This window comes from Sciurus vulgaris (assembly GCF_902686455.1).
Source record: "Sciurus vulgaris genome assembly, chromosome: 12".
Taxonomy (NCBI): Eukaryota; Metazoa; Chordata; class Mammalia; order Rodentia; family Sciuridae; genus Sciurus; species Sciurus vulgaris.
Genome location: NC_136473.1, coordinates 50,288,020 through 50,314,667, shown reverse-complemented (window position 1 = coordinate 50,314,667; position 26,648 = coordinate 50,288,020). Strand labels below are relative to the sequence as shown.

At 38.2% G+C, this 26,648-nt stretch overlaps 2 protein-coding genes across 6 annotated transcripts in view; both read right to left on the bottom strand.

Moving 5' to 3' along the window:
- LOC306641209 (uncharacterized protein) overlaps positions 1–21,274 on the bottom strand; it is an 89,742-nt gene extending 68,468 nt beyond the window's left edge. Inside the window, exons 1-6 of one of the 5 annotated variants that reach the window (XM_079106181.1) lie at positions 19,164–21,274; positions 18,937–18,997; positions 10,983–11,047; positions 6,761–6,827; positions 4,758–4,857; positions 2,662–3,539 (exon numbers count right to left, since the gene is read on the bottom strand). In XM_079106181.1, the coding sequence (XP_078962307.1) occupies positions 19,317–20,123 (807 nt within the window). In that variant the 5' untranslated portion in view covers positions 20,124–21,274 and the 3' untranslated portion in view covers positions 2,662–3,539; positions 4,758–4,857; positions 6,761–6,827; ... (1 more) ...; positions 18,937–18,997; positions 19,164–19,316. Of the gene's footprint in view, positions 1–2,661; positions 3,540–4,757; positions 4,858–6,760; positions 6,828–10,982; positions 11,048–17,227; positions 17,555–18,304; positions 18,449–18,936; positions 18,998–19,163 lie in introns of those variants that run through there. The other 4 variants (XM_079106180.1, XM_079106183.1, XM_079106182.1 and 1 more) reach the window with 4 other exon arrangements.
- LOC306641943 (uncharacterized protein) overlaps positions 1–26,648 on the bottom strand; it is a gene marked incomplete at its 5' end in the record, with an annotated part of 437,033 nt that overhangs the window by 272,983 nt on the left and 137,402 nt on the right. The gene's annotated exons all lie outside the window — the stretch shown is intronic.

Genomic DNA, 26,648 nt, shown 5'->3' with positions numbered 1-26,648 from the left:
CCCAGAAGGACCACACACCCCAAAATTCTAGCCAAAAAAAGGAGGAAGGCCGGTATAAGTAGATGTACATTTTGGTAACCATTCAGTCAGGGGATGTGTTGGAGACACAGAGAATGTAACAACTCTAAAGTTTCCCAGACACCATTGAACCAGTGCAGAGTTCAAACTGACCACAAGTGACAATGATCCCTCAGTATCACACACATACTGATAGCACAGGCCTGGGAGTAACAGGGCTCCAATTATTTTTTTACATGAAAAATATGAACATATGACACAGCTTAAAAGGCTGATTAAGGAAGAGCCACAACTTATTTAAATTGAAATAATGATAAAAACCCAGGGGGAAAATACTATGAATATAAAGCAGACCAATTTGGATGTCTATCCTCTGTCAAAGTGTCATTTACTGAACAATTTACTTTTCTTCTGACACAAAACATAAAATTTGCCTAGAAAATATGAAAGAAAATGAAAGCGGTCTACAGAGTATATAGAGTAGTTTAAAAATTGTCTCCCTGAAAACAAAACCAATGCACATAGCCCATTTTCTTAATTGAATTTTCTTAAAATTCAATCTGATTATTAACTCATACTTAGACAAACATTTTTGAAGCATTGAATTAAATAACTGTAGGAGGAAACAAAGGTGAATAAGACACATCACTGTCCCCTGTAATCTAAGGTACTTTCATTGCTTCCTGCATATCCAAATTCCTTACCAAGGTTTCCTTCCTTCCTTCCTTCCTTCCTTCCTTCCTTCCTTCCTTCCTTCCTTCCCCTTCCTTCCTTCTTCCTTCCTTCCTTCCCACTGTTATTACTATTGTCTGTTTTCATTATTCCAACCTACCTTTTTAAGTTTTCTCCCACTACTTAAAATATCTCTAATGCTTCAACAAACTAAAGTTTTTTCTCTCAACTTTTGGGCTTCACTTACTTCATCTCCCCAATAAGAACTGGTCTTCCCAAACAATCTCCACACGCAAAAACTCTACCAATCTTTCTGACTTCAACACAAATCATTCCCTGCCTTACACCTTGACATTTGACCAAAGTCTTTCAGATCATGGATCTGTCACTTCCTGTGTGACTTCAGATAACTTTAGCTTCTGTTATCTCATCTGTAAAACAGAGATAACACTTACGCTAGAAGGTTGTTTTAAATATTAAATGAGATAATTAAATAAATTGTTTACCATGATATGGTAAATTGTAAAGGCCTATAAATATCTGCTACCATTATACCATTTACTCCAGTAACAAAATAAGTGAACATTTTCTTCACAGAAAATCACAGATATTGGTTCTTTTCTAATGTCTTTTGTTAATATTATTTTCCCATTGTGGTTTTCCTACCACATGACATTTCCAAATTCAAATGTGTTGCATTTGAATTGTACAATACAGTCAGTAAATAAATATTGAGTATTTAAGCACATCTTTCAAAAATTAGTATTTTTGCTTTTATATTGCTAGAAATCTTATGACTGGTTTATCAGGAGCCTGTGTGTCTAGATTTCTACTGCCCAGAAAAGTTCACTTTGTGTTGCCTCTTTAAATCCTCCTATTTATCAACTTCCAGTTCAGATTCACCTATTTCCCACCTGTAGCCTTTGCTAGACATAATTTCTCACTTCATTTAAAATTCATAGATCTTCAGTCTGAAGTCACTTTATAATAACCTCCTTCACTATGTAGTTAGTTATGCATGCATATTTTTCACATGCCCTAACCCACTATAAACTACTTGTGTCTAGGAAATACTCCTTTGATTTTAGACCATTGCATTTGATAATTTATTCAAACAATAATTCATCCCTTGCTCATCCCCTTACTCTCCCAAGAAACAAGTGTCCTAATGCTTGCAATTGTTGAGCACGGTATCAATAAGTGCAGGGCTAAAAGATAGGAAATCGAGATTTGAGTCTCAGTTTTCCACTTGCTGTTTTGACTCAGTTTTTCTGACATGGTTTCTTCAACTGTAAATGTTTTTGTAAAGATTGAATTCTACATGCAAATACAGAAATATTACAGAATCACCTAGTTGAATCACTACAGATACTAAATCAAGTCAATGTTTTTCTCTTATCTTCACCAACACTTTATGTGTTAAAAGAAGGACTCTCAGGAGTCAGGAATACTAAGTTTTAAAGTAAACCTTTTTATTTATTTATTTATTTATTTATTTACTTTAGTGGAGAATCTGAATTGTGTGGCGGGCGAAACCGGGGCCCAGGGTTGTGCCACATGCATCCAAAGATGGAGGACTGGCAGAGAGCAAACGGCTGTTCTGAATATGCATGGAGAAAGGCAGAACGAGTTTACAATTGGCTGTATGATAATCAATTCAGCTGCCTAGCACGTGGACAGATATACTTTAAATGTATGCTGGAGCTCCTGACTGCTTGACCTTTAACAGGATTGGATGGACATATCTGGTTACAATTGCTTATGCATGAGACTGCTTATATATTGAGGGTATTATTTGAATAAACGGGAAGCTGCTTCATGAACTTCTAAAGAGTAAGTGTCTTTTGTCCCCCTGGTCGGGCTGAAAGCTGGAGAGTCGCTTGGAGCCGGGGTCTTTTGTAAGAGCTGCGCACACAGGCGAGCCGCTTGAAGCAGCCCCTCGGCAAGCAGCAGCAGCTCTCCGCAGAATTGTGGAAAGTGCTGTAGAGAATATCCCTGGATCAGTAAAACCTTTGTAAAAGTAGTCATAGTGCAGGACAGGGGCTAGGGAATGACAAAACTGAAAGCCAATACAGCAAACATCAGCTCCCTAGTTGGAAACTGTTGATTACTGTTGCTGCTTTGTAAGGAGAAAAGAGCAAGTTGCATATTTCAACAAACTTGCATTCCTACTAAAATAGAATTTCCTTCCTGTGACATGAGAGCAAGCTGTATTCTCCACAGATCCTAGTGTGAGCCTGCATTTCTGATTTCTGCTGAAGTGTGTGTGTGTGTGTGTGTGTGTGTGTGTCCTTAAGGAACATTGAATTTCCCTCTATTCTTTCTGTTTGCTGTGTCAGCAAGACTAACAAGACCAGATTCATATCCGAAGTCAAACTTTACTTAATTCAGGACCTCCAAACTCAATCTAATCTATCAAATATAGAATACAGCAACAACTTGCTCTCAGTTTTTCCAACCTAGAATTAAAATTACTTTAAACTATCAGCAAGTCCAAAGGTAGCCTCTCTACTGTGGAAATTACATGAAAAATATATAAATTCAGTAGAATTTCTATTTCATGTTTTGGTGATTCAACACTAACAAATGGGAAAACCTCAAAATCTCATTCTGTTGTTGAAGTTCCAAAATCTACTGCTGCCTTTACAGGTCTTAAAATAAGTTTAGAATTAAAAACTTTTTTATAGTAAACTTTTTATTTCATTCTCATAGTTTTATAGAGAAATTTTAGATTCAAATAAGTTAAAAGGCAAAATACCTATAAATGATTTCATTTAAAAGTTAGAGTTTAAGGGTTAGCTATAACTCAGCTCAGTAGTAGAGCACTTTCTTAGCATGTGTGAGGCACTCTGAAAAATTAAAAATAAATGTATTATTTCTTCTTACATGGAAAACCAGATGCACAAATCTCTGAATTTGGTCCTTCTTTATCATGTTACACAATTTTACAAATTTAGACAGCTTTCAGACTTAACAAAGTGCCACTCTTCCATGGTGTGTGTATTCAGAACCATTCCATTTGCTTGATATAATTATACTCTCAGAGTTAATGTCTAAATTACTACCTTCCATGGTCCCATTGTTTTAGGAAACAAATCATATGCATAAATCATTTCATATTACCTTTAGCTATACTTAATGCCCTATGTTTGCCTTATAATAGCATCTCTAAAAGGCATGCTTATAGCATGATTCAAGTTTATGAAGGATATATTTATAGTGATTTACCACCTAAGCAAAAAACTAAAATGTCAGAAAATTGGCCAACTATTCTGCTGCTTTAAAAAATTAAGGTGTTTTGATTTTGTGGTTTTTGCATAGAACAGAATGGAACAATATATAGCAATGCTGTTTTGTCACATAAGGATTGCCCTAGTTTCCTTCAGAAAGCAAAATAGACACTAAAATATGCACAAGTCAAATATATACTTATTTATCTCCTGATGTGGTCAAGAGATAATTCTGGAAGTGGGAGGGGGGGTAATAGGGATTGAACCCAGGGGCACTGTACTACTGACCATACCACCAGCCCTTTTTATTTTTTATTTTGAGACAGGGTCTCTCTAAGTTGCTTAGGGCCTCATTGAGTTACTGAGGCTTATGATCCTCCTGCCTCAACCTCTGAGCCACTGGGATTACCAGGCATGCACCACCACACACACCTGGCTCAAGAGATAATTTTTTAAATGCAGAATAAAATATATGCAATTAATTATGAAAGATGATTCTCCCCCCCCAGGGTTTCTTTTTTTAAAATTTTTTTGAAAGATGATTCTTAAAGTCACTATAGCTGTCCACAAATTACTGTAAAACACAATGGCATGAAAGAATCATTTTTATGACCATAGCTTCTGAGAGTAAGTAATTCAGACAAGACATTGCATATACAGCTTATCTCTGATCTTGGGTGTCTGACTCAAAGGGAAGGGGCCAGAATCATCTCTAGGCTTGCTTGCTTACATATCTGGCAGTTGATGCTACTTGTTGCAGTCTGTCCATATGAGTCTCTTACAGTATGAGGGATCAGTTCCAAAGAAAATCATCTTAAGAAAGAGCCAAACCAACACCTTTATCATTTTTATGATTTAGTCTTGAAAGTCTCAAGCCCATGCAGGATGAAGAGAAATCAATTTCTCAGTTTTGGTTCTTAATGGTGGTAGAAAAATTCTGAAAGAGCTTATGAGATTGGAAATATTTATGTGGCCATTATTGGAAAGTCTACCAAGAAGCAAACACCCTTATTAAAGTACAGAACTTTCCTATTCCCCCCAGAAAGTTCTCTCATGCCCATTCCAGTCAATCCATCCCACTGCTTTTCCAGTAAATGACTCTTGGTTTACTGCACCATGATAATTTTGTCTTCTCAAAACATTCATATAAATTTAATAATATAATTTTTAGTCTTTTACATCAACTTCCTTCTCTCAGCATATCTTTCAGCATCTTGTGGATTATTGATGGTATCAGTAGAATTTTTTTTCTCTTCTTAATGCAGAGTAGTATCCCATTGAATGCAGCAATTTTATTCTATTAATTTCCATTCTCCTGCTCATGGACATGTGAGATATTCCCTTTGGGGGAATGTTATGAGTAAAAACACTAAGAATATCCTTTGATGAATGTGCATTTTTATTTCTTCAGAATGAAGATCTAGAAGAATTTGCCAGGCCATAAGGTAGGTATATTACTCACTTTTTGAGAAACTGTAAAACCATTTTCCACAATAGTTGTGTAATTTTACACAGCCATTAGCAATGTATCCTTACTCATATTTGCTGTTGTCCACTTTTATATTATTATTTTAATTTCAGCCATTCTAGTATATGTGTAGTTCTAACTTCTTGTGGTTTTAATTTGGATGCTATTAATTCTATTAATTTGGATTTAATTTGGATTCTATTAGTTCTATTAATTAGTAATGATATTAGGCATTTTCTTTTACTTATTGAACATTCATATTTCTTCTTTTGTAAAATGCCTCTTCCAATGTATGCCCATATTTGTTTGCCTTTTTGCTATCACATTTTTTTTGTTCTGTTAGTAAAGGTTTGTTTGTTATTTGGTCAGATATATGTCTTGAGAATATTTTCTTCTACTTAATGACTTGCCTTTTATTTATCTTAAGGATTGCTTTTGATGAGAAGTTTTTAATTTGATATAGTCCAGTTTTTCAGATTTTCTTCTTTTATTGATTACTTTTTGTACCCTACCCAATATTTGCCAACATTAAATCATGAAAATATTATTTTATATTTTCTTCTATAACCTTTATAGTATTTCTGCTTTTATATTTTGGCCTGTAATTTGTGTTAAATACATTTTGTTTATATTAGTGATATCCCATCATTCCTGCTCTCAGATTGGGATTTACATCACTGGTTTCCCTGAAAAGCCTTCAAACTGAGGCTGAATTACATCAGCTTGCAGACAGCAGATTGTGGGAATCCCCAGCCTCTGTAATATGTCATTTTAACCATTTTTATGTGTACCTCTCAATGAAATGAAATACATTCACAATGTTGTATAACCATTACCACCATTTATTAAATTATTTAAATGACAATTTTATAATGAAAATACTAAAATGTTTTCCAATTATTTTAGTAAGTGTATTTCTTGACCTTTCCCAATAATAATTGTACCAGAAACTTAAAAAGAAACATTTTCTCATGATCAAGAAGTTAATCTTAAATGATCAATTATTAGATTAGGTAAATAGTAAATTAATTTAAGTAGATGGATTTTAGATATTAGATATTGTGTATATACATATATATACATGTATTTATATGTATGTATGTGCTTGTGTGTAGTTAGATATTTATAAAAATTAAATAAAAAATTTTTAAGTTTAGAATGAATATATTTTAGAATATATACTTGTTTCTTTTACAAATATCCCAGTGAAGTTGATATAAATAAGAAGATTGATCAATGGATATTAAGTTTATATATATATATATATATATGTAGGTGGGTGTATGTTTTAGTCTGTGTGTTCAGATTTTTACTGCTGTGACCAAAAGACCTAAAAACAATATTGGAGAAGTAAAGTTTACTTGGGGCTCACCATTTCAGAGGTCTCAGACCATACATGGCCAACTCCATTCCTCAGGGACTGTATTAGTCAGGGTTCTCTAGAGGAACAGAATCAACAAGAATATGATTATAAAAAGGGAATATATTAGATTAGCTTACACAACCAGAAGCTAGATAGTCTACAATGGCCATCTATAGGCTGGAGACCTTGAAGAGCTAGTAGCTGCACAGTCCAAGAACAAGCCTCAGAACAAGAGGGATCAACAGTGCTATCCTAGTCCAAGACCAAGGCATCTGGAAACTCCCTCTAGAATCACTGGCAGAGTCTGCTTTGGAAGAGTAAAGAAGCAAAAGTCTGATATCCTCAGGTCACAACAATAATCAAGAACCTGTTCAAGAAGAGTTGAGCTTGCATCTGTATCTACTTCCTTGTTCTTCCAACTTTTATCCCATCCAATCCACTATCCTCTTGGGCAGTGCTGCCATGCTTACAGAGGGTCTCCACTTCAGTTCACTATCCCACATTCCAATCATTCCTAGACCTTCGCTCAATGACATACCCAGAAGCCTCTTAATCATCAGCATTTCTTAATCCAATCAATTTGACATTTCAAATTAACCATTACAGAGGCCAACATAAGCAGGACATCATGGCATAAGAGTATGGTAGAAGAAAGCAGCTGGGAGCTTGGCACCAGGAAGCAGAGAGAGAGACCTCTGCTCAACAAGGACAGAATATAAGCCCCAAAGGCATGCCCCCAATGACTAACCTCCCCCAGCCATACCCTACCTGCCCACAGTTACCACCCACTCAGTTAAACCCTATAAGAGGATTAATGCATTGATTATGTCAAGTCTCTCATAACCCAATCATTTCACCTTTATGCTTTCTTGCATTGTCTCACATATGTGCTTTTGGGGGACACCTCATGTCTAAACCATAACAATATGTAAAATTTTATATATCTTTTATACATCTTATTTAAATATCTTTTGACCTAACAGAACATTGGTCAGAACTTGTTTCTGGCTTTAATGCTCAGTATGGTGGACCATTTACCCTATTTTATAGCTGAATATACTAATATCCTCATGGTAAATGCCCTAACTACAGTTCTTTTCCTAGAAGAACTTTATAATCCATCAATTCCTGGAACTTTCACTTTTAATTTTATTGCTAAAGCCCTTAACTTTCCCATTCTTTTGATTTCAAAGATCTTATGCACATATTATGAAAAGGTTTTTCATCTCTAATACTAGCTTTATGCCTATGATACATCTCCGTACTGAGTTTCCCATCAAAGATTGTGTGTGTGTTTGTGTGATCCATCAGCACTAACTCAAATGATCAAACTAAATGCTCATTTTTCTACTCTTATTCTTTATAAAAATCTCTGGGTTTTGAATTGTCTTATCTCAAATAGTTCAAAATCATTTTAAAAAGTACATTTCACAGTTAATATTATAAAATTTATTAAGAAATCTTTTAGAATAAATACTTGCTTCTCTTACAAACATCCCATTGAAATTGAAATTGATCAGATAGTCAGATAGGAGAAGTACATTTTGGTTTTCTATTGCACAATAGGTGACTGCAAATAATGACAATGTACTCAATGCTTCACAAAGCTGTAAGAAAGTATTTTAAATGCTTTTTCCCATAAAAATGATAATAAATATTTGAATATTTGAGGAGATTGATGTTTACCCTTACTTAAACATCACATAGTGTATGCACGTATGAAAACATCATAAGGTACTGCATTTTAATCCACCTTCCATTCTTTAGTATCTCCCTCTGGAGAAACTTTAACACTTGGAATAATTTCACCTGATATTTTTAGTCATATTTCTCTTCCATTCTAGCACTCTTTCTGTCCATTTTCTGGCCTTTATTTACACAAAATTATTATTTTCCTCTCAAATGATCCAATTCATCTGTTAAGGACCTACATACTGCAAAAGGCCCATCACATTTTTCTTGAAACTCTCAATTTTCTTCATTTGGTGCCCAGCCTAGGCTACAATGGTTCTTTGCTTTTCTCCTATGTTAAGCTCCCTATTTCTTGGATCCTTCATTTTCCTTAAATATTACCTTTCCTTAAATATTCCCTTAAATATTCCACCAAAGGACAAGAAATCTTGTGTTTTTTTATTTTTAAGTGTTTGCATTTTGAATGTATATCTCTAATCAGTCTTCATCATTGACTTTTTTTTTCTAGAAAGAGCTGTGAATTGGAAATAATTTTTCCTCAGAATTTTAAAGTACTTGAGTCTGTTTTCTAGCTCTGCATGTTGGAGTTGAAAAAAGTCTAATGAATATCATTCTGATTCTAATTCTTCTGTGCATGAATTTTTTTTTCCTCTAAATTTGTCTAGGACCTATCTCTTACAGTAAGAAACTATGATACAGACATTTTTACATTTGCAGTATCCTGGGGAAACATTTCATGGCATTCACTTTTGGGAATTATGCAATTCATTCTTGGATGAATTTTTGCTATCTAATTTTTTTCTTTCAGAAATGTCTGTCAATTTAATTCTGGGTCTCAAGTCTAGTTTCTAATTGTGTAACCCATTCCAAACTGTTTGCATCTTTCTATTATTTTTCTTCTTCTCTATATTTTCAATTTTATCTTCAAATCTTACTCTTTAAAACTCTTATTTTGAAATGTTGCTAATTCATATTTTTTCTTCTAGGAACATTTATTTTTTAATATTTTTATTCTTTTTGTTGTGGTGGTGGTGTTCAAGATATACAAATGGACAACAGGTACCATAGATGAAAACAAGGTATAATATCACCAATGACCAAGGGAAATATAAATCAAAATGCCAATGAAATACCTCACATCTGTTAGGATGACTCTTATTAAAAATAAAAAGAAAATATTTATTGGTAAGGAGATGAAAACACTGGAACCATTATGCACTGTTGGTGGAAATGTAAAATGGAATAGCTACTATGAGAAACAATATGACAGTGTTCAAAAAATTCAGGGGCAAAGTGCCTGCCTGGCATGCATGAGAACCTGGGGTCAATCCCCAGAACCACATAAAAAAAGGTTAAAATGAAATAGAAATCCTATATGATCTAACAGTAGTTTTTTGTTTTATTTAATTTTAGGGCTTCATCTATAATTTATTTCCTTCCTCATTTCTTCCTTCCTTTCTTTCATTTTTTCATAATTTGTTTGGGCTTTACTCCTTTCAGTTTGAGACTTCCCTTGAATGTCCAGTGATTGATTGGACTGTCATTTTATTTGACACACTAACAACTGCTTAGAAGATGTAAGTATGAGAGTGGAAATTATTACACGGAATAGGTAATACAGGGTAAACGAGCAGGTCTCTGGCCTTCTTTTAACTGAAGAGGACTCCAGATAGCTATGTTGATATTTTAATTATTCATTGTTTGTTTGTTTAACCATTCAGCTTCTCCAAATTAGAACTTCCTAGGTTTCTGTTTGTGGAGAGACAGATTTTTTGTCTGGGTTGGAAAGGAAACTCCTTTTTCTTTTGCTCCCTATTTTTATTCCACATGGTATCTCTACTGTCTGTTGTATCTAGATCCACAAAATCTGGAGCCTATTTAGTTTGTTTCTGTGGAAAACAAGACTGTGGTCTCCAATAGGAGTAAGGGCGAAGGTCTATGTCTGCCAGGGCAGCATAGAAGAAAGGACCTATTCAAAAGTGGATTTCTGTCCATATCTAGTTTACAGCTGCCTCCTCAGGGGTCTGTGCAGCTAAGTGTTGACTCCCTTGGAGATTATCCAGAGCAAATTGACCCAACCTTATCAGTACTATGACCTCTACAAGTTTCAAACTATAATTTCTATAATTTCTTCTAGTTTGCTAAGTCATACATCACTCCCTAAACTTTAAACTAGTGTAAATGTTTCCTAAACTAGTGTAAATGTTTTTGCCTGCTAAGATCTCACCATTCTCTGTAAAGTGTATTAACCATGGTTAATACGCTTTTTATGAAAAATTCCTTTACTGTCATTATATTGGAGTTTTAATAGGAAGAGATAAACATATATTCTCATTATTCAATGTTTTAACCAGGACTCTTTGTTTGAAGTGACTTAAGATTTAGCAATATAATATTGTCAGTTTTTAATTTTATTCATTTCATTTTATCTATTTATATATTTTGTGGTGCTGGGGATTGAACCCAGGGGCTCTTGCATGCTAAGCAAGTACTCTACCACTGAAACACACCCCCGATGCTGACGATGTTAATTACCTACCTCTCAAGAACAAAATGGAGAACTTTGTCCGGGTAGATTGGTATGGTAGCAAATGAAGGTGAACCCTAAAGGAGAGAAGAAATATGTATCAACTGAGTCCTGTGCTCATGAATGTTAAGTATAACATATTTTCTTTACATAAATTCAGAGTATTAGAATGTGTGTTCTCTTTTCAGTTATTTTAGATGCTAAATGTTATTACCTCAGCTATCTAGATTTTTAATACATATAGATAGATAGATAGATAGATAGATAGATAGATAGATAGATAGATGATAGAAAGATAGGAAGAAAGAGATCTACCCACTGCTGCTAAGTCTTTAAATATGGCAAAGCAACTCTAAAAGAATATAAATAAGAATGCAGACAGGTGAAGAAATTCTTGTCACTGCTGTCAGTTTCTTACTGGTAAAGGATAAATATAGCCTAAAAATTAAATTGTTAGGAAACTCACTCTTCTCCACCAGTTGAACTGAATAGGGTTGGTGGTCACAAAATAGAAATACTACCTGGTAGTAGATGAACTTAGAACTGTAAGTTCCCATAGTGGATTGTGTAGCAGTTTCATTCCAAACCCAAGACACAGAGAACACTGGATGTATAATTATACATGCCTTTGGCTCCTTTCTACTTGTGTTTTTTTCATGCCTTGAGATGGTTTATGAGTTAGAATGCCTTTAGTCTTTTATTTACTTACAATGTTCACAATTGGCAGAGTTTTTAGATTTAAAATGATAGAAGAAACAACTATAGAACAAACCCTACATTATCTGAGCTGCTGAACATCCTTTTGTTAGGAAATGAAGAGTTCTATTCTACCCACCAAAACAGATATTAGAAAAATTATTTGTATTACAGCATTCTCACATCCTTCAGTAAGGATGCACAATTAGGAATCAAACCCACTGATGCTCTTTTTACAAAAGCAATGTTCATCCAAAGATCAGATATTTTGATACTAGTAATATTTAAAGTCAATTTTAAAAAGAACGCAATAAATACATAGTGTAAAACAGATTCAGCAGTAAATAAACTCAGATGCATTTCTATAATAACTAGGCCTTCATCTCAGGACAATGTAACCAACAGTGCGGAAAACTCAAAGTTATCTACAAACCATGGAGAACAGAAAAATGAAATTATACTCTAAGACTATTGTCTTAGAGCTTGCAGAAAGGTAAAAACTCAAGTTTATTTTTTAAATCATCGTTTGTTTGGTTTCTTATTTATTTTCAACTCATATAAACAGACTACTCAAGTTTGGCTTTCACATTGAATCGTGTTATCAAAAGGCTGTCCTGAAGCACTAATTTTTCTCATATCAGATCAGTTGACACTTTACAAACCTGATTTTCATATAAATTCTCTAATGCACCTTATGGTCAAATGGCCAAATGAAGAAAGAAGGGAAATTTTTCTCTAAGCATGTTGGACAAGCTGATTGAAAGTCCTTATAATCCAAGAGCCATGACGTTGCAGTTAAAGAAGAAACTTTCCTTGCCTGAAAAAAAAAAAAATTCCTCAGGTAGTTATAAAATTCAGGCTTAGATGATTTTTTTTGTTTTGTTTTGCTCTTGTAGGTTTCTCTTGAAAATCAAAATCGTATATGCAAGTAAAAATACACAAAAATATGAAAACTCTGACCTAGTGCTCATACCTTCTGCTCCAAAATACTTTAGAGCATGAATTCCATTAAACATGAATCAGATTCCTGTGGGAAAATATCAAGAATACATAAGTAAAATTTTCAAATAAAAAATAATTTAAAATTATATAAATGTATAAATTATTAAAAGCCATTAACACCTAAATTTTACCTTCTGGGAAATAAATGGGAAGCATATGAAAATGATTTTATTTTATCCAAATTAGTTTCCAGAAACCCTGTGATGGGTTTTTTAAGAAACTTACATATTATTCTCTATTCAAGCTGGCAAATGAATTAGACTTTTGTGAGAGAACAAAATGTTCACAGGATTCACTCCCAAGTATTCTACCTTAACTATGAAACAATCATATTAAAAGGATAGTGAGAGTGTTGTGCACAACTATGTTTTAACACATTAGACAACCTGAATGTAGGGGGTAAAATTCTAGAAGAACACAGACTCACAAAGTTGTCTCATGAAGAAATAGAAAACCTGAATGAACACTTTACAGATAAGGACATTGACAGTAATTAAAAGCCATTCCACAGGGAGAGAGTTGAGTGGTAGAGTGTGTGCTTAGAAGGCACGGGGCCCTGAGTTCAACTCCCAACACTGAGAAAAACCAATCTTTCCACAAGAAAATTCCAGGTCCAGATGGCGTTGCTGGTGAATTCCACCAAACAGGTAGAGAAAAATTAATAACAACCATCCACCAATTCTTCTAGACTGAGGGGGATTTATTCCAGGAAAGTAAGATTGATTGACACCTGAAAATCAACTAATGCACTATACCATGTTAACAGAATAAGAGACAGCCAGGTGATGTTTTCACAAGATGCAGGAAAAATTGAAAACCAAACCAAATCAAAAAACCCCCAATACCCTTTCATGATTAAAAAAATAAAAAAAGAATTTCTTCAATCTGATGCAAGGACTCCATGAAAAAGCCACAGGTAACGTTATACTTACTTGTGAAAACTGAATATTTTCTCCATAAAATCAGGGGGAAAAAATAAGAACCTCTGTCTGCCCCACTCCCACTTTTACTGGATATTTCACTGGCGGTTTCATTTCATTCAACATTTATAGTCAGGCAAGTTAGGATAAATAAGTTAAAGTCATCAAGACTGAGAAGGAAATGTGGAACTATTTGCAAACAATGTGATCTTGTTTATAGAAAATCCTGTCAATAAAAATTTTCTAGAGCTAATAGACAAATTCAGCAAAATTACATATAAAAAAATCAATATACAAAAATCAACAGCATTTCTATACACTAGTAATGCACAGTCCAAAAAGAATTAAGTAAACAATTTCATGCAAAGTGTAGTAAAAACAAAAAAGCACCTAGAAATAAATTTAATAAAAGAAGCACAAGATTGATACATGGAAAATTATAAAACACATTGAAAGAAATTAAAGATCTAAATAAAGGCAAAGCTATCCCATGTTCATTGCTCGGCAAATTTAATATTTTTAAGATAGCAATACTCCCTAAATTTACCTACAGATTTAATGCAATTCCCATCCAAATTCCAGAAATTGACAAATTGATTCTAAAATTTTTTATGAACACAAAAAAGATTCAAAATAGTCAAAACAAACGTTAAAAAGAACAAAAAAGTAGAAAATTCACACTTCTCAATTTCGAAACTCACTACAGATTTACATGAGTCAAGACAGTGTAGTCCTGGTCTGAGGATTAAACAGAAATTAATGGCATAGAATTGAGAATCCAGAAACAGAACCATGTGTATTTTGTAAATTAGTTTTCAATGAAAGTTTCAGACCCTCAACAGTGGACAAAAAAATCTTTTCAACAAATGGTTCTGGGACAACTGAATAGCCACATGCAAAAGGATGAATTGTGTCCCTATCCCAAATAGCAAACTAAAATTTACTCAAAATGAATCAGAGAGCTAAATGCAATCACTAAAACCATAAAACTTTTAGAAGAAAATCAGAGGGGACGAGTGCAAGGATTTTGGGGCTGATCAAAGCAGCAGCTCTGCTGAGCTCCAATGAGAGGGCATGAGAGGCCATGAGGGGCAAAGTCATCTTCAGGTGCAGCTTGAACAGACAGGTAGGAGGAAGGCCTTCAGCTCCTGGTGCTGTTTGAGGCTCGGAGAGTCACCGTGCAGCTGTGGAGGAGAGCCAGGGAACTTCCAGGGGACTGGACTGGACAGGAGGCTTGGCATCTAGGTGATGCTGTGCAGCAGCACAGGGGTCTCAGCTCAAAGGGCAGCTGCAGTTTCTGGTCTTTATAACACTGGGGCTTATGTTATCTGTGGCTATAGGTGCTGCATGTTTCACAGGGTAAGCAGAGAAGGCTCAGAGGGGGTGAAAACTTGTTTATTTGGACTATGCTCAAAACAACTGAATACATAAAAACTTAAATTTGGTGTTGCCAGCCTTTGGGCTAATAGGTCTCAGCCTGCTATGAAGAAGCAAACAACTTAGAGGCCAATATACAAGGAATCTCTTTGGTTTATTTATATTTTAAAAATAGAAATAGCCAGGAGGGTGGCACACACCTGTAATCCAGTGACTTGAGAGGCTGAGGCTGGAGGATGGAAAGTTTAAAGCCAGCCTCAGCAACTTAGTGAGGCCCTGTCTCAAAATGGAAAAATAAACAACTGCCAGGAGGTGTGACTCTGTGGTTAAGTGCTGCTGTGTTCAGTCCCTGTGGGGGAAGAAGGAAGGAAGGAAGGGAGGGAAGGAGGGAGGGAGGAAAAAACAGCCCATGAGCTAAAAGAAAATATTTACAAATTGGATAGCTGTAAGAACCTAATATCAAGAATATATTTTAAACTTTAAAACTCAATAATAAGACGACAAATAAACCTAATGCTTAAATGGCCAAGGGATTTAAGTAGACATTGCTACAAGGAAGACCTACGAGTGGTCACTAACACACATGGGCAGAAGCTCCATGTCGAGCAGGAGCCTCTCCGAGATTCCTGGTCTGGGGGAGCTCTCCAGACCCTGTCCTTCGGGTTTTCATGGAGACGTCACTGTGCAAGCATGACTGTAGTCGGGACAGCCATGTCAAACTTGACGGAACAGAGGGGTCCTCTCTCCTGCTGGACGTTGTGGGGGAAGCGAGCTCGCCTAGAGTCCTTGAGCCTGTCTGTGCAGCACGTCTCTCCTCCCAAGGGGGCGGGCAGGACCCTTCTGAAACAGGGTTTTCTGATCCACTGGGACAAGGCAAGTCAGAATTTGGGGGGCCGAGTCCAAGTCAGGGGAAGATAAGGATCTTCACGACCTGGCTCGGGGAAGAGAACTGTTCTGGAGGCCTGAGGGGGAGTCAAGAGCCGACAGAGGGCAAGACCCAAGCCTATGTGTTTTGATATCTGAACTCTTGTCACTTCCTCGGCCCATTTTCTACTGTGCTCTTCCTCTAAGGGCACAAGGCCTCCTTTCACTTCCTCAAAGTGCAGCCCTAGATATGGACGATCCTTCTGTGGTCCCTTCTTCACCGAATCATTGCTCCTTCTCTGGCCCGCAGCCCCCGCGTCTCTGCTGGAAGGTCTCCCCGCCGGCCCTGGAGAGGTCGAGTCCCACCGCAGCCATGGCACACACTCGTGGCACCATGTCCTCAGTGTGACTTAGCAAACTTGGCATTTTATTCTTAATTATGAGTTTGATTCATGTCCCTGTCCCCTAGAAAGCTATCAGCCTCAGGAGAGGAGACACCACTTCTATGTGAGCTTGTTTTGCACCCACAGCCCACACACTTGAGGCTTTCAATAAATGTTTGCTGAGAGAGGAAGTAAACATTGCCCTGAACCACCTGCAGCCGTGACCCTTCAAGGAAGTAGGGGTTTTGAGTGCACCCTTCTTAATTTAAATGAGCTTCAGGTTCACTGGAGAACTGGAGCCCAGCAGAAGGTGGCATTGATACTTTATTGACATTTTGAAAATAACAGGAACAATGGAAAGTGCCCCCGATTGATGAGTGGACAGTGATCTAAAGGTTGCTTTGTACTGCCGTTCTGCCCCACAGAAACACAGTGCCTTCTGACCCAGCCCACAAAATCCCACCTACCCCACAGAGTAGTCAAGTTCTTACTGATGGGTACTTGAAGACTGACTGCACTCTAGGACCAGGAATCCACTGAACCTCAGTCCAGAGCGCCCCTCAAGTCCAGATTTTTGAGTCCCTGGGCCCTTTTAATCCCCTATCCTGAAGCATCTCTCTTGGTCTTAAAGCTTTCTATGCCCTGGGCAAAGCAGTAAGAAATGTGCCAGGAGAAGGCAACTCGGAAAACCAGGAAGACCTGCCAGCAACCAGAGGAAACTATGGATGGCTACAAGAAGGAGCAGGGGTGGGCAAAGGGGACAAGGGCCCAAGAGAGCAGGCTGCAGAGATGGAAGGCCAAGGGCAGGCAAGCTGCGGCCCAGCAGGCTCCACAGCCAGGGAACTGGGTGAGCTGTAGATCAAAGATGCTCAAGGACTGTTCGTTCAAAAACTGCCTTAACTTCAGACCCCTTCATCTCCCACCAAGCTCTCAATTCTTGCACCTAATCACTGAAGGGGTGGCAAACTACTACAAAAGCAGATCCTAAATCCAGTGGGAAAGTTTTAGATCATACCTCTGTTCCATTCCCGATGAAAAGTGCCCAAAACACAAAGCAAGTCCCAGGGAAAGTGGCAACCATGGGGCTGAAGCCTCTCAGATGATGCTTGCCACTACTGACCCGGAGGTGGCTGGAGATTTCAATTTGGGAACAAATCTGATGGAATTTTCTTGTGGCCAGAAAGCCTTTCCAAGAGCAATTGCAGAAGTGCAGCACTCAAGAGCACAACAAAGGGATCCACTTGGGTGGCTGGAACCCCTCAGCAGGGAGCAGCAGGGAGTATTGTTATCTTCACGGATCTGCCAATCTTCCTACCCCGCTCCCAGCTCCATCCATCAGTGCCTGGCAAGTAGATCAATTGGATGGTGAACTTTATTTATTTTTTATTTTTTTATTTTATTGTAAACAAATGGGATACATGTTGTTTCTCTGTTTGTACATGGTGTAAAGGCATACCATTTGTGTAATCATAAATTTACATAGAGTAATGTTGTTTGATTCATTCTGTTATTTTTTCCCTTCCCCCCACCCCTCCCACCCCTTTTTTCCCTCTATACAGTGCTTCCTTCCTCCATACTTGCCCCCCTCCCTAACCCTAACTCTAACCCTAACACTAACCCTTCCCTCCCCCCATTATGTGTCATCATCCACTTATTAGCGATATCATTCGTCCTTTGGCTTTTTGAGATTGGTTTATCTCACTTAGCATGATATTCTCCAATTTCATCCATTTGCCTGCAAATGCTATAATTTTATCATTCTTTATGGCTGAGTAATATTCCATTGTATATATATGTACCACAGTTTCTTTATCCACTCATCATTTGAAGGGCATCTAGGTTGGTTCCACAGTCTGGATGGTGAACTTTAGATAAACTCTTAATTCCTTGCCAACGTTCCAGCCAGGAAGTGTGTGTGTGTCTGCGCGCGCGCACCGGACGCATAAACGTGGTCTAAGAGAAGACTGCATTAGGGAGGACTTGATCCAACCCCCCCTCCCCCCCCCCCCCCCACACACACACCACGCACTCTTCTGAAAGTCCAGCGGGTCATAACCACACTTTTTAAATGCAGGAATCCTAAGTGCTTCGTTTTAAGGGTTCCGGGTTCGGCCATGCAGCTGAGTTCTGCCCTTGGTTTCCCTGACCCCTACACTCCTCTGACTGGGGGTTTTCCTAGCTGCCAGGGCTCAGGCTGGTGGGAGCTTAGAGTTCAAGTCTGGTTCTCCTGAGAAGTCTGCAGGAAAAACAAAACAAAACAAAACAAAAAAAAACACAAACAAAAAAACTGTCATTCTATGGAGACACCCTGGCTACTTTCACTCATGATCAAACAATTCCAAAGTGATAGAAGTCATAGCACTTTATATATATGAACTCCTTTCAATCACTGATAGGGTTCCTGAGTGAGTGAAGGGCTGTTTCCAGATTATAAACTACAAAAACCTGTAGAAAGCCATAACTCATCTACTTACAGTCAACATTCCTTTCTATTTACTTAAATGCTATTTGCTTAACGATGCTAAGTGACAGAAACCTGGAAAAGAGGCTTTGTGAAACAAGGTCAGTGTCATAAAAAAATAGAGAAACGATGTTTTATTTAATGATATTGAATAACTGCTACCATGCCACAGGATAATTGAAGATAAATGAGGGAGATTAACCACGTCAAAGAAATCTCAGCTCTTCTCCTGACAAATGACCCAATTGGGGAATGTTCCTTACCTGCTCTACACCTCAGTTTTCCAAGAAATGGGAGATAAAGCCAGAGCCACAGTAGGTGTTCCTAAGGGAAACAAATCAAATAATGTAGTAGAGTGCTTAGCCCAATCACTACCATCCAACAGACATCAGGACTATTACTATTATGAATGTAATTAGTACTAGTTTTACATAAATAAATTGAGTATTTTCAAAATCATAGGGAAGCAAGGAATTGATCAAGGACCTACTTTTCTCAGGTCCTTTAAATTCTGCCTCTCCCTCTTTAGAGATCCTTTATGGGCAAAACTGTGAGACTGGATTTTGAAGTTTACCCAGAGCAACTCCTCAGGAGATAACAAAAAAGAGACAAAATCTTCAAGGATCAGATTAATACTTGCAACTCAAGAACTGGCACAAACTGGGGGCGCGGGCGCGCGCGGGCGGCGGGAGCAACCCGCCCGCAGGAGCAGCCGCGCGGGAGGAGCGCCAGCCCTCGGCTCGCGCGCCCAACGGACCAGGCTGGGGACGGGAGGTAACTGTTGCAGCCAGCCGGAGCTGGGAGGCGACACCGAGTCTCCAGTCCCGAGAGGTGCCCCGGGGAAAAGGAGGAGGCGGCCGCAGCGGTCCCGGGGAGAAGTCCCTGCCGTGCCTCTGCTCAGCCAGCATGTCCCGGACTCCGCCGCTCCTGAGCCCGCGCGGCGGGGACCCCGGGCGGCGGCGGTGGGTGCAGCCCTGACGCGCTGCGAGACTGGGGGCTCCCGGGGGTTGGGGAGCGCGAGCAGCCGCTGCAGTCCCAGTGGGGCGCGCTGAGCCCCGCTGCCACCCGCGGCCGGGGCCACGAGGACGGACGAGCGAGACGCCAAGGCCATGAGGTACCCGCCGCCGCCGGGCGGGACGGGATCGCCCCTCGAGCCTGAGGAACGGCTACGTGAAGAGCTGCAAGAGCCCGCTGCCGCAGGACCCTCCGCGCGGCCGCTTCTTCCACCTCTGCCGCTTGTGCAACGTGGAGCCACCGCCGCCGCCGGCCTCCCCCCGGCAGCCGCGGCGCGGCTCCCCCTTCTCCCCGGCGCGCCTCTCGCTGGGCGCCCTGGCCGCCTTTGTCCTCGCCCTGCTGCTCGGCGCGGGGCCCGGGAGCTGGGCTGCCGGGGCGCCCGGCTGCGGACACTGCTGAGCGTGTGCTCGCACGGCCTCAGCCCCCTCTTCAGCATCGCCTGCGCCTTCTTCTTCCTCACCTGCTTCCTGACGCGGACCAAGCGGGGCCCGGCCCTGGCCGGAGCGGCGGCGCCTGCTGCTACCTGGGGGACTTCTTAGTGCGGCAGTGGTGGTCTTGGCCTGGGGGCCCCGGGACGAGGCGGCGGCGGGCAGGTGGTGTTGGTGCTGAGCGGCGTGGGGCTGCTGACGCTCGCGCACCCGCTGCGGCTCGGGCACGCATCCTGGTGCTGCTCTTCGCCAGCTTGGTCTGGTGGGGCTCCTTCGCCAGTCTCGGGGCGCTGCCCTCCGCCCTCAGGCCGCTGCTCTCCTGCCTGGTCGGGGCCGCCGGATGTCTGCTGTCTCTGGGGTTGGATCACTTCTTTCACATCAGGGACTCTTCTCACTGTCGCCGGTTGTCCAGCACCATGGAAGAAAAAGTGCCTGTGACCAGACCCCGGAGGAGGTCCAGCTGCGCGTCGCTAGCAGAAACGGCAGCCGGTCACTATGGCAGTGGCAAAATGTTCAGGAGACCTTCGTTGCCTTGTATTTCGAGAGAACAGGGGAAACATGAGTGTATTCAAGAAACTCGAGATTTGAATTTGCAGTGTTTTTCATATATCTTTCAACCATGGAATCTTCAGAATATCAAAGAGTTGCATGTTTTCAAGCTTAGAGAAAAATGGACACTTGAATCCTAGCAACTGAAAGCAAATAGACATACATCAGTATTTGTGTATAAGTACTGACACTTATGTCAGCAGTTTGTCCTGTTTGCCCGGGAACTCTTGTTTAGTAGTGTGTTTACAACGAGGTCTTTCAGTGGAGCAGGGCTACATGACTGAAGATGTACTCTGATTGTCTGAGTACATTCTGTATACAAACCTTAGCATATTTGTTGCTGCTTGTTATTGACGTTTACTCTTCTTTATTGTGTTTATTTTCTTTTTAAAAAATGTTTTGTTTCTCTTTGCTAACTAGCAGTAGGCTATTGGCTCTGTTTTTAATTATGATGTTTTTTTGTGTAGGGAACTGAGTTTGATTCCATGTAAGTTATAGAATTAGATCTGTGAGGCTGATGGGTCATATGATTTGTTTTGAAAAGGGAAGTTCAAGCTTTTGGAGGTAGAATAATCTGGCCTTGTCTTGACTAAGACCTGTAATTTCATTGTGCCTTAATTTACTTAGCAGTTGCTATGAAATCTATTTAAAAGCTTAAAATATATCATTGAGCATTAAAATAAAGTTCAAAATATTCCAAGTTAAAAAAAAAAAAAAAGAATTGGCACAAACTACTACCATGTTCTTGGGTAATTTCTAAAACAAGAGATTTTGCCAATCGCCCCATCTTCTCTCAAACCCCAACAATCCCATCCCCTATACAAATATGGAGATTTTACCTCAATCAGACTTACCCCCAAAATAAAAATGTACCCTTTCAAAATGAACCATGCCTAGATTGTTAAATAAATTATCTGTGAATTTCTGTAAAGTTGGAATGAAGCTTAATCCTTTTGGGATTAAGCTGTTTATAGTTCTTCCAATTTGCCATCTGTTTAGATGCATGTCAAGTTTCTCAACATATCCTCCATTTATTTACCTGACTTGGAAATTCCTCAGTATCCCTCAAGACACAGTTTGAGTTTTATCTTTCTTCTACAGTATTCCAGAATGCCCCAGGCATAGTCTACTTCATCTACTGTTTCCATAGCCCTTTGATTTATATTTAAAATCATAGTATTTATTAACTGATTAACATACATATCTCCCCCATTAGACAAAAGGTCAGGTGCTGTCTGTTTCTTCCTTATAACTTTTTGTTTACCTACTCCAGGCCTAGAGGAAAACAGGTTCCCAGTAAGTGCTATGTGGAGGATGCTGTTGATTATTCTCTCCAAAATTCAATTAATTGATTTTGGATCTGACAAAATATTCACCAAGCAACATATTCTTTATTTACTATTGAAGAATGGATATAAATGAACCTAAAGCCACTTCACCTCTGGAACAAGAATGTGTCTTTGTTCTCAGTCCTTCAGGGATATACTGTGGAAAAGCAGAAACATACAGAGGACAGGACAGAGGTTTTGAAATAGGAGGTACAAAGTTCAAGCGTTTTTCCCTGCTCCTTCAGCTAACAGTTGAGTTTTACACGTATTACGTTCCTTTGTGAATACTTAGTTTTCTCTTCCATAAAAATAGGAAATTAATAGTGCCTACTTTATAGGTGTGCTGTGGGCATTAAAAGAAATGATACTTAGAAAGTGTTGTGCATGATGACGAGTAAGTATTGCTGCTTTGTTTGTGTGTGTGTGTGTGCGTGTGATGCTCTAACAAAATACCTGGACTATGTTATTTATAATGAATAGAAATTTATTTCTCACAGTTTGGAGGGCTAAGAAGTCCAAGATCAAAGCACTGGCAGATTCTGTTGAGGGTTGCTGTCCACTTGTAAGATGGCACAATGTTTCACCATCCTCTGGAAAGGAGGAATGCTGTGTCCTCACACGAGGGAAGACAGAAGTGCAAGAAGACTGAACACCGTGTGAAGCCTCTTTTATTGGGGCCTTAACTTAATCCCACTTAGGAGTAAGGAACCCTCATGAATTAATCACCTCTTTAAGGCCCCATCTCTTAATCTTAACGCATTGGCCATTAAGTTTCAACATCTGAATTTTGGAGAGCACATATTCAAACAACTGCAGCTGCAAAGATTCCTCCTCCTCCTCCAGGACCTTGCCTGTGAGGTAGGGGAACATGGTGTGGGGGAGGGGTAGAGATGGAAATTGTGTATCACTAATAGGATTTGCAACACAGGGCTGCATATGAACATTAATTATGAAAAAGCTACACCATCAACCCTCAACATTTTTCCCCAAATGAAAGATTTCCAAAGCGAACCTATTTATTAATAGTCATGAATATGAATATTACAACACAGATTATCCATTGATAAACACTATTTTGTTGTGATAGGAAATTTACTTATGTCATTTCTTATCGTATTTATTTCTTACCATGCTCAGGAAATAAAAGTAGATTTTGGTATGTTTACTTTCAAATAAAAACCCTACAGTCATAAAAAAACATTTTAAAAGATCTACATAGCATTATAGTTAAGGAAATTAAATAGAATATTCACCTTGTTGTAAAAGTACTGACTCTTTTTTTTCTACGTCAGAAAAGTTGGAATAGTAATGCCTATCCTATTGAGGGGTGTTATAGAGATGAACAGTTTTCAAATGTGGGGGAAAAAAAGACAGAATAAAAGTGATGGTGTTAGTGATATGCTATATAACCAAACATCTTATTTTGGTATCAGGTTCACAATTAAATATTTCATTTTACTGAGCAGCTATACATTGATAAACATCTAAGCCCTGGAGGAGGAGGAATCTTTGCAGCTGCAGTTGTTTGAATATGTGCTCTCCAAAATTCAGATGTTGAAACTTAATGGCCAAATGCTTAAACTATCAACACATAAAAAAAGACTTTTTCAGAATCATTTTAGTTATTATAGAATCAATAACTATTCTTAACTACAAGCATTTTATCATGCCATATGATGTAGTTTGGTGAATTTATTATGTCTCCTTGAGAAATATTGACGGTTTCTATGATCCATAAGAATAATAATGCTCATATAAGCAGAATATTTAGTTGAGCATACTGTTTTACATTCTCCATTTCACACACTTGCCATGTTCCTCACCTCTGCTCAGTAGAATAAATCCTTTCTTGGCATACACTGCAGCCAGAGAGCAAGGCTATGGAGCCCTCTGCCAATGAGGGCTGGGCTAGGGTCTGACTCCCAACAGCGGCCAGTTGGCTTGTGCTCTGATCCACAATCAGACTGCAACCCTAGCATGGCTATGTGTCAAAGAGTTGAAAGAGGAAGACTGCATTGGTGCACACTGTTCTGGTCCATAGGAAAAGCTGCTCAGAGCATGTGCCTTGCCAGAGGAGATTTGGTAGGGTTATTTCAAATTACAGGTCATTATGGTATGCTAATATTCATTTACTGCAGTGATCATTATCAAACATCCTATTTTAAGAATTTAGCACCATTTATGTCAGGAAAAGTTATTGCTAAAGAGGTGCCAAATTTCACTAATCTTACAGACAGATGAAAATTCTAAACATCACTCAGAGATATCTCTTAAAGCCAATCCAGGATTCTTTCATTCTTTCTTTCATTCAATTCATTTTTTTCTTTCTTTCTTTACTTTCATTCATCCTTTCTTTCTTCCTTTCTCTTTCTTTTTTCACCCATTCTTTTCTTTCTTTCTCTTTCTCTCCTCTCAGAATCATTAGAAAATTGTTTCAGTCTCAGAACCAAAAAAGAAATCAGGCTTCATTCATGAGACAACTTTCAGTACTTGACCTTTCTCCATGGGCATTAACATTGTACCCACATAGGTCATCTTAGGTTGAAGTAACAGGTTTTATGCACTGAATAGAAGTTTTTATGAAAGCATGTTGCTGTTAATTTTTTACCCCAAGTTTTCTCAATGGAAAACTTCCTAGAGAATCATGTATTTATGTAATCAGCAAATAAATCAACACATTTATTGAGCATCTATTATGTGTCGTACACTCTTTTAAATTCCAGTCACCTTTAAATTTCAGTTGGAATCTTGATGAAACACAAATTCTGATTCAGAAAATAAGGGAGGGCATTTCCAAAAAGCTCCTTCACTGGTTCATGGACCACCTGAATTGTTTTGTGAATTTAAATAAGCTTGAAAGAGACTCATTTGTCATTCAGTGTTCCTAAGAAAAGGTCAGTTTTCAACTAAAGTTTGGATTTCTTATTTTATAATTAGTTGGACATAACTATTGAAAGAACTGTATTAAATGAGCAAAAATATCTAAAAATTTTATTTTTTAGGCTGTATAGAATCATTCTTATGACTAGCAACACGATACCCACTAAGAGTCTTCTTTACTTGACTACATGAAAATAAAAGTTCTACCTTATTTACACCCTTGTATCCAATTGTGTGTTGCTCAACTTGTATTGCAAATGGACTACAAGGTTTGAATGGTGCTAAAAACACTAATGCTATATTTTCTTCCTAAAAATTCCTTATACTGTAGTAAAATTTTTTTCTACTGACATTCTTTAAACAACCATAGTGTTTCCTAAACTGCTTTTTGAAAGTACGAATCCACTTATCAGAAGTTTTACCAGGAGAGTTTTCCATTTTGAAGTTGAAGTCTATCATGCAAATTCCCAGAGAAGATAGCAGGGGATGATATGTGAGGATCCTATTCATCATTTAATTTTACACTTCTAGAAAAAAATTGGATGGAAATTTTACAACTTTAAAATGTAATCTGAGTAAGGGGCATAGGTTCCCAGTCTTATTTGGCACCACAAAACTAGGAAGCCCCATGTAATGCAGACATAGTCTTAATGTCTGTCACAGACGGCAACTGCATTTCAACTTGATGAATGATACTTATTTTTTATTTTTTAATACAACACTTTGTGTCCTATCTTATTGAAATCTGTGGTTTACTGTGAAATCTGTGAAATTTTGTGAAGATGTAAACATTCAAGGGAGTGATAACAGATCTATCTCTGGGTTAAAAAAATGAATACCTCTAAGTCTAGATTTTACTTAAATTGTATAATATAACTTTAAGTATAGATGATGGAATTTTTCTCAGGACACTTTTACGCGATTCTATATACTGAATGCATTCAGTTTTCTAGTAGATTTTCTACACTTTTGCTTCAAATGCTATCTAAAATGGAAAAGCAACTCCAAATTTGGAATTGTATGTTTAACTATTAAGGTTATTGATGACAACTAAGTAAAAAAGTATACATTCTCTCCCTAAAATCCTGCTTTGGGGCACCTAGTAATGCCCTTAAATCATATACTCTACAAACATTTTTATATTCATCAAAGAGCACTTTCTGTGTCAGTTTGCTCTCTCTAATGAAATAAGAGTCTGCACCTTCTTAAATACCAGGTTTTCAGACAGTTAAATACAATGTGAAGCATAGCTATGTTTGCTATTACCCTGGAAAATATTTAGAAAAATTGGTTAATATCTGAGGGCAATGTTAAAATATGCAAAAAATGATATGCCCACATTTTCCTGCATTCATTCTTGTGAGGGAAAAATAGCCGAACATTCTTAGCCAGCCTCTTCAATTTTACTGTGAGAATTCCCTGTGCTGTGGGTTCATTCAAAGCCAGCAGGATCACTTTACACAGTGTTTCATTGTACTCCAGGGAAGTTTATGGAAATGTTACAGAAATAAGCTACAAATGGGAACCTGACTTCCTGCCAAACTGCATCTCTCTCTCTCTCTCCTGTTCTAACAACATTTGTCCTCCTTCAGCACTTAATGTATTCTATATTACATACCACATTTACCTAAGACTAAATTTAGAAATACAAAATATGGCAATAATACCTCAAAAAATGTAAATAACTGATAACTCTGACATACATGTCATATAACTGTGTCCCAAGCATCTTTCTATAATATGCTTTATATAGACTAACTCACTTAATCCTCATCA